The sequence below is a fragment of the Saccopteryx bilineata genome, chromosome 1 (assembly GCF_036850765.1).
Source record: "Saccopteryx bilineata isolate mSacBil1 chromosome 1, mSacBil1_pri_phased_curated, whole genome shotgun sequence".
Classification (NCBI taxonomy): Eukaryota; Metazoa; Chordata; class Mammalia; order Chiroptera; family Emballonuridae; genus Saccopteryx; species Saccopteryx bilineata.
This window is the reverse complement of record NC_089490.1, coordinates 207,028,812-207,041,778: the sequence shown is the minus strand read 5'-3', so window position 1 is coordinate 207,041,778 and position 12,967 is coordinate 207,028,812. Positions and strand designations below refer to the sequence as shown.

General features: G+C 45.3%; 1 protein-coding gene across 1 annotated transcript in view; it reads left to right on the top strand.

Annotated features, from left to right (window-relative positions):
* The first annotated feature begins 4,201 nt into the window (after nt 1-4,201).
* ANK2 (ankyrin 2) overlaps nt 4,202-12,967 on the top strand; it is a 380,522-nt gene continuing 371,756 nt past the window's right edge. The window contains exon 1 of the mRNA XM_066234064.1: nt 4,202-4,460. Within this exon, the coding sequence (XP_066090161.1) occupies nt 4,389-4,460 (72 nt within the window). The 5' untranslated portion in view covers nt 4,202-4,388. The remainder of the gene's footprint in view (nt 4,461-12,967) is intronic.

Sequence of the window (12,967 nt, the reverse complement as noted above, 5' to 3'; positions counted from 1 at the left end):
AGCCGATTTCTTTTTTTTTTACCAGTAAATCATTTACAGCACTAAATCCACATTCAGCTAAAAATGAAGATGGAAACGGTAGCAATAGTTTTCTTGCACATTTGGTTGAATTTGGGTATTTGATTTCTGTTTCCTCACAAAGCCATGCCATCACTCCTTTGATATTAAATAAAGCTTTAACTGACTCATCATTTTGCAATTCTGCGAGTTCTTCTTGATACTGCATATTTGATATATCAGACAAATCCACTAACATTGGCTGCATCATCCATGTTGGGAAATCAATTTGTTTTAAATCAGAAAATCTTTCTTTTAAATCAGCCGATAGAATATTCAAATGATTGACAATAACAAGTAAAGCAGTATCAGTTACTTCACATTTTTGGAGCCAATGAAACTGTTTAAAGTTTTTGTTGTTAATATGTTTCTGACATAACTCAATATTGGTAATGAAACCAAATATCTTTGCTTTTGCATCGACAAGAGTTTTATTTGTTCCTTGAAGTTGCTTATTTAATATATTTAGTTTTTCAAAGATATCGGCTAAATAACTCACAAATGCTTTACCATCTATTGTTAACAGATACTTCATTTCAGGTTTGTCGCTTAAAAAATCACTAAGAGTATCAAACAGTTCCATAAATCTTTTCAAACAGTTTCCTTTAGATAGCCATCTTACTTCAGTATGAAGTAAAAGTCTCACATGGTCTTCATTTTGTTCTTCACAAAATAGCTTGAAAAGACGCTCACATTTGGCACTAGCTTTAATAACATTAACACACTTTATTACTGTATGTAATACTTCATTCAGAACAGGCAAGATGTTTTTAGCTACCAAGTTTTCCCTATGAATAACACAATGCACAAGAATCATTTCTGGATTTGCATCTTTCATCAATTTTAAGCAGCCATTTTTCTTGCCCATCATATTGGGAGCACCATCTGCAGCACAAGATGTTATATTTTTCATTGGTATATCATTGACATCTAAGTAGTTTTTTAGCTTATTATATATATCTTGGAGGTAGTGGTGCTTTCTAATATTTTACAGAACAATATTTCTTCAGCAAAATGTCCTTTACCAATATATCTTATGTAAGTTATCAATACTGCCTCACTGTCTCTCAAAGTTGATTCATCCATTTTCAAGGAGAATTTTCTTGTTTTCAGCTTTTCAATAAGTTGTTTTTCAATATCCTCACTCATTTTGTCTATTCTTCTGCTAACAGTATTGTCACTGAGTGAGTGGCATAGCTTTTACATCTTTGTCATCTTTTTCAAGAACCGTTTTAGGAAATGCTGATATTGACGGTTTTATTAAATTCTCTCCTGTAGTGTGATTTTCTCCAGTTTTAGCGATGAATAAAGAAATTTGATAACTAGCCTCAAGAACACAATTATTAGTTGAAGTATGAGCAGTAAATAGAGACTTTAATGTTGTTCTTTATTCAAAATTTTTCTTTAAAGTTTTAAAGTAACTCAAATCTGAATTAATATGAACACTATGTTTCGCCTTCAAATGTGCCTCAAGATGACCTTGTTTCATTGATTCGTTGGTCAAGCATTGCTGGCATAAAAGACAAAAAGGAATCCGCTCATCGTGAATAGCGGGTATGAACCCAAATTTTAAATATTCCTGTGAATATTGATGAGTTTTTTTCTTGCTTGCACCACTCATTTTACTATGGGCTATAAGAAATAAAAATAAGATCAATTAAAAACTAATATTAAAATATGTGTTAAAATATATTCAATGTGACATAGAGTAAACATATACTAAAAATTCATATTTATTTAAATGTATATAACACATTTACTACACTACCACTGCAAATCAAAAGGTATCTATATTTTTTCCACTTGACAAAATTTTCTGGAAAGTTATGCTTCTAAAATTAAAATTGTTGTGCATGCACTATTATAGCCCCAATAATATTTATAAAATATTAGTGCTTTCTAGCCCAGATGCAAGAAATACTTAATAAAGAGTTTAATATTGATAAAAATAAAATCAAATACTTACCAATTATATCTATACAATCGATATGTATATTTATTAAATCAATGAGCTTTTACAACAGTTTTGACTGACACTTATTTCAAATTAACACCAACTGAATGATGTGAAACACTACAGAAGTTGTGATGGGCCAATTAGGTGAGAATAACTGCGTTGTTTAGCGAGTTTTTAAAACATCCGGGGGTTCCCCGCGGCAGACGGCACGCTCTGCGGTGAACCCAGGACGAAGTTTACTTGACGACGCCAATCACCCAGTTGATATTTTGGTCTCATCAAACGAAATTATACTTAATAATTATTTACCGCAATTATTTAAGAATTGCATTTTTTGTTAAATTTGGCACCGATATCTAGCATTGCATTTAAATGGCCCGGGGTGAAAGAGTTAAAGTCGTGTGGAGTCCATTTTCAAATTGCCCCCCTTAACTATCTAATTGCCCCCCTGTGGGGCGTGGGCCCCACATTGGGAAACACCGGGATAGAGCGTCAGACTGGGATGTGGAGGACCCAGGTTCGAGACCTGAGGTTGCCAGCTTGAGCGTGGGCTCATCTGGTTTGAGCAAAGCTCACCAGCTTGGACCCAAGGTTGCTGGCTTGAGCAAGGGGTTACTCGGTCTGCTGTAGCCCCACGGTCAAGGCATATATGAGAAAGCAATCAATGAACAACTAAGGTATTGCAACGAAAAACTAATGATTGATGCTTCTCATCTCTCTCTGTTCCTGTCTGTCTGTCCCTATCTATCCCTCTCTCTGACTCTCACTCTGTTTCTGTAAAAAAAAAAAGAAAAAAAGAAAAGAGAAAGGAATCAACCAATGAGTGCATAGATAGCTGGAACAGCAAATCAGTATCTCTCCCCCCCCCTCTGAAATCAATGAATCAATCAACAATTTTTGTGTTTTTAAAGAGCATCGTTTTGCACAGGTTAAGTTGGAATCTTCTGGACATCCAGATGGAGGGGTTGGCAACAGAAGATGGAGAAAGATGATCTCATTTGGGAATACGTATCAACTACAGATGTCTTGACAGCCATGAAATGAATGTGATCAACAAGGGAGTGAGTGCAGAGAGAGAAGAAAAGCACTGAATGCTGATTAAAGTTTTGATGAAGGGAAAAAGAATGGTGTCCAGAGGCTATGGGAAGACATCTGCAAGAAGGAAGACATGATTGAGAGGAGAGAGGGGTGGGGGGGGGGGGAGAGAGAGATAGTTTAGAGGTCAAAGCCAAGTGAGGACTGAGAGTTGATCATTAGATTTTGTGGCACAGATCCCTGGGGATCTGAAGTCAGGAGAAATGCAGGAAACCTGAGTGGCATGAGCTGGAGGGAGGGTCTGACCCCTAGGGGAAGAACTGGGGGTGGGGGTCAGAGGACTGGAGCAGTAGCTGGGGCAGGGGACTGGGGGGGGGAGGAAGGCCTGTGTTAAAGAGGGAGTTATTTGTATGCAGATCCATAAGAAAGGGGCTATCCATCTCCTGAGGGTCGTTTTACCTGTAAAAAGCAAGTCATCCCCACCTCAATGGGGCAGTGGTCACTTCACCAGTGTCCCGGAGACATGGCAATGCCCACAGGCTCACCTTGTTCAGGTTCTCACACAGACTGAGGTCGCCAAAGAAGGGTTCTGTCCACACTTGTGTCCTTACTTCACAGGGGACAGAGGACATCTGCCTAATGAGAACAGGAAGTTTCTGCTTTGTCACAGTGCGGAAGGTGAGAGGCAGGGACTCCCAAATGTCAGAGACACACAGACATGGCCATGCCTGACAGGGTGGAGATCCCACCCGCAGTTCACACTGTGCTCACCCCATAAACTAATTCCTCCTTATGGCTGAGATGGTGTGCAAACCAAGTGTGCCTGCTGCAGGGTGTGCACAAGAGTGTGGATGATGAGTGTGAATGGAGTGTGGGTCAGAGTGAGTGTGAATGGATGAGTGATTGTGGATGGATGGAGTGCGGAGGGTGCAGTGAGTGGATGGAGGACTGAGTGTGCAAGGAGGAGTGAGTGTGAATGGAGTGACTGTGGATGGATGGAGGGTGGAAGGTGCAGTGAGTGTGCACGGAGGAGACGGTGTGCACGGGAGCGAGTGTGCTGGAGGCGCGCGGAACCTCCCTGCCCCGCCCCGGCGCGGGCGCGTGTCTGGAGCGGTCCATACGCTGGGCGTCCCCGGCGGGGCAGCAGCGAGAGCAGCCTCACCCCCGGCCATTCTCGCGTCCGGCCCGCAGCACCCGGTCACACCGGCGCGTCCCGGTCCAGGCTCCGGCCGCAGCGAGGCGGCGGGCGCGCAGGACCCCAGGCAGGACCGCGGCGGATCTGTCTGCGGCACGGGAGGAGGAGTGCGCGCCGGGGGGCCAGGCGGGGCCCTGGAGGAGGATGGCGTCGCCCCCCGCCTCAGCCTCGGGAGACGAGGCCCACACCCCGCCGAGCCCCTCGCGGATGCGTCAGGTGGGTGCGCAGTGCGGCCTGTGTCCTCGCCCAGGGTGATCGCGGGCGACCCGGACCCGGACCCGGACCCGGACCCAGATCCGGACCCAGACCCGCACCTGGACCCGCACCGGGACCTCGAGGACGGGCGGCAGAGCTCGCTCACGCTCACAGACACGCCCTTATGCTCACGCTCACGCGCACAGACACACGCATTCCCGCAGACACAGACACACGCGTATACACCCGCTCGTACGCACAGGCGGACACGTCACACTCACAGGGACACACGTTCACGGTGCTCCAGGTGCACACCCAGCTGTCACATGACGGCCGGAGCTGCCCTGTCACCAGGAGCCTGGGGCGTCCTCCGGGAACACGCACCCAGACCCACGTCCCCCGAAGGCTTGCAAAAGGACCCTGGAGGCACTCAGTGTCCCCGCAGGAAACGGAGCCTCGTCCCCAGAGCCAGGCCAGGTCTCAGCTTCCCAGACCGAGCCCCACGACCAAAACTGGCGGCCGCACGACCGCGAGGACGGTCCCCGCCTGCAGGGAGCTGGATTCTGGCTGCCGGACTTAGTCTGCTGCTTGTGTGGTGCTCTGACAGCACGGATCCTCCCTCTGGGTGACCTGTGGTTTGGCTGGTGCTCCTGCTGCCACCGCTGGAACCACAACGTTAGCAATGAGGGTCTCCCCGCGGGCAGCGTGGGGTGTGATGTGCGCCACTGGCTGCGAGGGGCAGCCGTGCGCTCCTGCTCAGAATCAGGGTGCAGTGCCCGATGGAGCCTGTCTGGGCAGGAAGGTCGTGCGGGCAGGGTAGCCTTTCTTGAGGGCAGTGTGGAAATTTTGAGGAATTCCAGGGGCTTTAGAATTTGTGAACACGGGACAGTAAAGTTTGGTTGACACTTAACAAAGTCTGTGCCATATTTGGATTTTAACATGTATAGGTGTTTTTTTCAGAGATAACTTTTGCTTATGTGTATTGTTTTGTGCAAACTAAAAACTAATGTGTGCTTTTTAAATTTCTTTTGGCACTCTGTATACAAAGGAAAAAAAAATTGGTTAGTGTTTTAAATCCTTAAAGGATCCCAGACTAATTTTAAGACAATGCATTTTTAGTTGTACTTGGAGCTATTCTTCCCTGAAGTAGTATGGTAACAGGCATCATTGAATTTGTATTTGTGACATTTATGCATCTAAGAATGATGGTGAAATTATTGCTGTTTTCATTATAAGAGAAATCACATTTTATGCAAAACATTTTTGTCTATGCGGCTAAATATTTATATAGGTATGTAAGTGTGTGTGTATGTATGTATACTTATATAAGCATTGAAGAAGTAAGCTATGTTGATATACATAGAATATATCACTCAAAAATATCTCTGAGGTCTCATTCTAGATCTAGAACGCTCTTTGACCCGAGAAGGAGTGTGGGCAAAAGCCGTCACTAGAAAGTATTGGCAGGAAAGGTCACTGCTGTTTTGCAGAGTGGACACTGTTGAGAAGACTTCAGAATTAGAAGCTGCAGCGTCCCATGTGACCACACCCTCCACTTGGATTTCATATATATGCCCTTACAGAGGCATGCTGTTGTCATTGGTCATTGATTAGCAGGGGATGGAGAAATGGGCTGCTGAGATTGCTGGCCAATCCAGTCCACTGGATTCATCCGGGCTGGTGGCCCAGAAGTGCTGACACCCTCTGAACCGAGTCACTATTGGCCTGCATATCATTTTGAGCAAATTAGAAAAAGAAATAAAAGAAAGGGTGTTTTCCTATGAAGTGATGAAATATTTAGGTCCCAGTCACGGTGTATTTTATTTTATATATAATATATATACGTTTTATTGATTGATTTTAGAAAGAGACATCGATTTATTGTTTCACACATTCATGCATTCACCAGTTGATTCTTTAAAACATTTTTAATTTTTTAATTTTATTTTTTAAATTTCTATTTATTGATTTTAGTGAGAGAGGAAGAGAGAGAGAGAGAGAGAGAGAGAACATCAAGCTGTTCTTGTATGTGCCTTGACTGGGGATTGAACCAGCAACCTCTGTGCTTCCGGACAATGCTCTAACCAACTGAGCTATCTGGCCAGGGTGATTCTTTTTAAATTTTTATTTATTGATTTGAGTGAGATAGAAATATCAATCTGTTGTTCCACTTATTTATGCATTTATTGGTTGACTTCTACATGTGCCCTGACTGGGGATTGAACCTGCAACCTTTGTGTATCAGTACAACCTAACCAACAGAGCTACCTGGCCAGGGCTCACAGTATGTATTTTAAATGTGTCACTGTTTCTCAGACATATTACTCCTTGTTTTTTAGTAATAATTTTTCAAATCAATTCTGGGTTGAATCAGAATTGATTTAAAATCTGAATTGTTTTCCTCTTTGTAAGCCATGGCTGAGCAACTAGGTCTAATTGGAAAAGCACAGAAGTCCACAGGGTGAAAGGTGTCACTTAAAGACCTGTGGATTTTAATAGCACGTGGCTTTATCAGTCATAATTTTAATTATAGTTGAAAATTTAAAGATTAACATATTAAGAAAGTCTTTTGGTGACTATAAATAGGACTAATAGGTAAATTAGTATATCTGACTACTGATTTCCATGAAAATGTGTTATGTGAAGATTCGTTTGTCCAACAAACTCTTATGCAGCACCAAGTAATGTTTACCCTAAAGCAGGGGTCGGGAACTTGTGGCTCGCGAGCCAGATGTGGCTCTTTTGATGGCTGCGTCTGGCTTGCAGACAAATCTTTAATAAAAAAAATAATAACATTAAAAATATAAAACATTTTCATGTATTACAAGCCATTCATTTCCTACTGCTCATGTTCATGGTTGCGGGTGGCTGGAGCCAATCACAGCTGTCCTCCGGACAACACCAAATTTTTATTGGATAATGCATAATGTACACGGATCGTTGTATTGCTCTCACGGAATTACATTTTTAAATATGTGGCGTTCATGGCTCTCTCAGCCAAAAAGTTTCCCAACCCCTGCCCTAAAGTGAAAAAATGAAGAGAACAAAAATCTTACCCATGACCAGGTGTAGGTATTTTTAATAAAGACAGCTATTAAAATATTTGGCTTGAATTGCTTATAGGGTCCTTTCAACATTATTTAAAAAAAATTTTGTTTTGATTATTCCTGTAATAATAAGCATGAAAATAATCCCTAAGTTTGCATAGACCTACAAAAACACTGTATAACTGAATTTGTTTGCATCTGTTTGATATATTTCTTATGTATTTTAATTACTTACTATATTTTGAGGTCTGGCCTGTGGTGGCACAGTGTAAAAATATCAACTGACATATTTGCATGAGTTCATTTCTGGATTCTCTCCTCTGGATTGAGATATTATGTGAGTTTTCCAGATTTTAGAAAAGTCTGCATCATGTAATTTGAAAGAATATGTTCATGATGATAATATGCTCTTGGCTGTGTTTTTAAAAATACATCATTTCCAGTCAAACATCCTGGGTTAGGTAGGAGGCAAGTCCTCATGCCTAGGAGGGAAGCCGTTTATGAGAGTGAAATACATACAATAACATTATAGCAGGAGCACGCGAGGAGGAGAGACAGGGTTATGTCACATGTGTGCCCTGCCCGGTGAGTACACAGCTTCTACAGGCTGCACGGAAACAGCCTGCAGTCGGCTGTGTGGAGATGAGCACTGAGGACTTTCATTCCCCACAGGAAGATCAGTGTGTCCTGTTTCATAGAGTTATTATATGGGCAGATCTCAGTGCACCAAGGAGCTGATTATCGGTTCCTAGTGATACTACCACCTTGAGTTCAGCAGTCTGTAGGCCTTGCTTTTATTGTAAGATTTATCCATACAGTGTCAGTTGGTTATTGCCATTGCAGACCACCTCAGACAAAGGTTTAAAAGGGGGTAATCACATGCTGTCCTCACTAATCTGAGGTTTGAGGTGGAGAAGACATTGGGGTCTGCTCTGGTGACTGCAGGCTGGAGAGGACCCAGGGGCTGGGGCTGTAGTCATCTGACGTTGCTCTGTTGCAACCAGAGCCATTCTAGCGCCTGAGGTGGAGGCCACAGAGCCATCCTCAGTTAGTCCACCTGCAGGCCCGGGGCTCAGTGCCTGTAGGCACATTCTCCACATGGTGACTGGCTGCTGAGAAGTCACAGCAGGAAGAAAGGGCATCTCTGTGACCTGTCCGTGGCAATCACACAGGGTCTCGTTGGCCCTCCCCTGTTGGTCAAGGCTGTCACGGAGGTTCAGTCTGGTTTGGGCGTGCAGGGGGACACCACCCTGGTCATCTCTGAAGGGATGGATATCGACATCACGGTGTCAGAACAGCAGTGGTTTGTGATCCCGGTCACATCTGACAACACGTGCCACGAGAGTGAGGGCTGAACACATGTGGAGTCAGCTGGTACACACAGCACATCATTGTGTCAAGGATCAGGAGATGACACAGATGAGACAGGACCCAGTTAAATAAGCATTTCGCAGGAAGTATTCCCCATGACATGCAAACACCGCAATTTTCCTCTTCCCTGACTTTCACACGCTCAGCTGTCCTGGGTGTGGGTTCTGCCCTTGGAGTTTGGGGGCTGTCACAGAGCACAAGCGGCCCTGAACTGTGGACTGTTCATTGTGGGCCTAACTGGCCGCTCCTGTTTTACCGACTGAGGGGTCCTGGGGCCAGTGCTCCATCCTCGAACTATGCCCCGAGCAGCCAGGACCCAGAATGTCCTGTCCCAGAGGTCTGCAGTCCACGGCCTGGGCTGTCCTCCCTGGGCCTGATGGCAGCCAGTGTGTCCCTGCTATGGGTGCGTGTTGTGGACAGTGTGGTGCGGACAGAGCTTGACAGTGAGGCTGTGAGTCCACGTGTCTTGTGCAAAGTCTGTGTTAGTTGCTGACCAGACATGTGGGCTCCGGCAAGCTGCTGACCTGTCTGTGCCTTGTTTCTTCACTTGCAAGGTGAGGGTCATGGCAGGACCCACGGTGTGCGGTGAGTCTGAGGATAAATGATGCAGCCTGGAGGTTGGGGTGCTGACCCCCAGTCAGTTAAAATCCATCTATAACTTTTGACTCCCCAAAACTTAACTACAGTAACCCTCAATGTCTGAGGGGATCAGCTCCAGGACCCTCCCACCCCCGGGGATACCAGAGTCTACGATGCTCAAGCCCCTGTATAAAGTGACGTAAGGTAGGCTTACACTTGGACCTCCACGTCTCCGACTCTCAACACAGACTGAAAATAGTGTCTATTAGAAAAACATCACCTATATGCAGACCGGTGCCCTTCAGACCGTGTTGTTCAAGGTCAGCGCTGTAGTTTCCTCTCCCCAGTCGCTCATGCCTGGCACTTGATAAACACTAGTAACTTCAGCTATGGGTACAGGATGCATGTTAATAAAGGTCAGCCCCCCACCCCCAGGAGAAGGAGAGATGTCATCCTCCCCAGGCATGGACAGAGACGGCACAAGTCAGGCTTGAACGTTTGAGTAATTCTGAGTAAAGAAATAATTTAATCTTGCTAAGCCTTACCTTTGTAATCTATAAAATGCAAGTAATTATCATTCTATCTCATAAGTTCATTATTAAACCCTAATGACTATTTGTGCAAGTACTTACTAAACAACAAAATATTATAGTCATATACTTTTTTGTGAAAAACTGCGTAACTTTGTAAAAGGTGAAAGATTTATGCGATCTGAAGAGAAACGAGAGCATAAACTGCATAACTTTGAATGTGTGCTAAGCATCGTGGTTAACTAAATGAACATTATTCTAACAGTTTATAAACATAATTCTACTGCACTTTATTTTAAAATTGAAGAGGTCATATAAAAATGTTGTGGTGCCCTGGCTGGTTGGCTCAGCAGTAGAGCATTGGCCCCATGTGTGGAAGTCCCAGGTTTAATTCCCAGTCAGGGCACACAGGAAAAGTGCCCATCTGCTTCTCCACCCCTTCCCCTCTCTTTCTCTTTCTCTCCTCCTCCCGCAGCCATGGCTCGGTTTAAGCAAGTTGACCTTAGCACTCAGGAGGGCTCCATGGCCTCACCTCAGGCACTAAAATAGCTCAGTTGCTGAGCAACAGAGCAACAGCCTCAGATGGGCAGAACATTGCCCAGTATGGGGGTGTGATGGGTGGATCCTGGTTCAGGGAACATGCGGGAGTCTGTCTCTCTGCCTCCCCACTTCTCACTTCAGAAAAATTTTTTAAAAAGAAAGAAAAAAAAATGTAGTGATAGCTTCTTATTGAAGATGGGTATACATGAAAAGTAACCCTTACCTCAGTGTCACGGTCCCTTCTTACGTGTTCCCTCTAGAAATGGAGATACTCTGTGTTTGCAGAAAGGTTTACATGTGTGCACACTCCTCTTCTCGTTACGTGAGTGAGGGCCTCCTTGCCCCACACGTTGCTGATGTCCTGCGTCGTTTGTAAAATGTACCGCTGCTCTTTCATGTTGAGTCATTCTCTTCCCTTTCGGTCCAGCTCCAGGTTATTTTACGGGATGAACGCATCACACCTCATTCCACACTTTGTGGGTGGATGTCAGGCTGTCTTGGCGTTTTGCTGCAGTGCACATCTTTCATATTTGTATTTAAGGTGTGTGGTATGGGGGGGTCTTTGAACACACGTACTGGCAGATAACTTCTCAGAAGTACAACTGTGGGATCAAAGGCTACTTTCTCCCCCCTCACCTCTGAGGACTATATTCAACAATGTAGAGACGCCCAAGGAACAAACTGCTTTACTTCAAGTGTGGTCTCAGGCACTCTGTGTTCTTGAGGAGCGAGCGCTTGAAGACTGAGGCCTATAACAGATGGGAACGCTGACCTCCCACAGGTCAGAGCTCAGGCCAGTCCAGCGGGTGCACCCTGCGGACCCCCCACAGGTCAGAGCTCAGGCCAGTCTGGCCGCTGCATCCTGCTCTGGAGAAGGCGTGATCCTGCAGTAGTGGCATCAGGCCCGTGGTGAGCCTGGGAGCAGGATGGACAGCAAGATGGAGGAACACACCGGGGTCAGTGGGGCTGCAGGAGTTTGGGCAGGTGTGGCAGAATGGACCGAGTCTGACAGGGAGTGACAGGATAAGGAGTCTTCAGGTCAAGAGAGAACAGCATGGAAACAGGAGGGAGAACCCTGGCGGGCAGGTGACAGTGACTGTCCCGCTGGCCAGGAGGGGTCTGTGGAGGACCACTGGGGTGACATCAGGGTAAGGGTGCTTCCTGCTGGGCTTTGCTCTGGGTCCTCCTCCCTCCCATTCCCGGTCAAACCTACCTTCATACAAAATCTTCATCACCACCCGCTAAACGGAACTTCTGGGGCTGTTGCTGCTCATAGGGACTTCAGCTGAAGGAATGATTTATTAAAAGATCAGACAACAAAAGATTTACAGTCAGAGCTCGTGCTAAGACCCTCTGCAAATGCAACAGAGAAACCTGGGACCTCAGTGAGTGCTGTGATAAATGTTGCTGGTTGGACGTGGCTCATTTGAGCAGCGGAATCTTGACTAAAATCTGGATATTAGACCAGGCGTCTTTTTATAACAATGCTTGGAAAAAGTTCTTTAATTCCAGACTTTACAAAGGTAATGCAAGGATTCACAGCGAATAATGGAACTCCCGAATAGGATGACAGTTACACGTGTTTAAAGATAGAATAACTTAAATGTATCCTTTGGTGTGAAATTCTTTTCCTTCCTTCCAAACACAGCCTGGCCACATTCTGAACCCTTGTTCTAGGACATTATCGCTATTTGCATAGTAATCTTATTTCATGCTCCTGTGATTTAATTTAAAAATGATTAATTTAACTTAATTTAATTTTAAAATGAATTTAAATGTTGTTTACTGTATGAGATCGTGTCATCTGACTTCTGGGGTTTCCGTCATTTCAGAGCCTCCACCGTTCTGTCCCCGTGACCTGGCGATACCTCTGTGGTCCGTTCCCTCTGTTTTGAATGTGTGCATTTGGCCGCCATCACCTCTGGGAGCTGCAGGGGATGGGAGGGATGTTTCGCCTTTCAGTTTCCTGGGTCATTCTTGACTAGATTCAGGCTGAGAACAGACGCTTCAGGCAGCAAGCAGATGGCTGGCACGCCTGGGTCACCATCTCCGTGAGAGGAAGCAAACCCTGGCGGTGCCCAGGTCAGGGGACAGCAGGAGGGGAGCTGCCCTGCTGGCAGGGGGCTGGCATCCCAGCTGACCAAAGGTCAGAGAGGCAGCGGGGGTGTTTCCCCTGGTAATGAAATTAAATATCCTTTTAATTTCATGAAAACTCTGAAGACATTTTTGTTCTTCTCGGGACTCTGTCTCATGTGGGTGACCGTGGCGCCGTCCATCTCAGGTCCTACGCCCTGTCTGTGCACGAGCGGTTGGTCTCCGTGCCGGGTGGTGGCTGTCCAGCCGCTCTGGCCTTCAAAGCCAGGCTCCTAGAAATGCAATTTTTCAAACCCATTAACCTTGATCCAACTTGATGGCAGCAAATGTGAAAGGATCACATCATTTTCCTGGGCCGTGTGCTCTA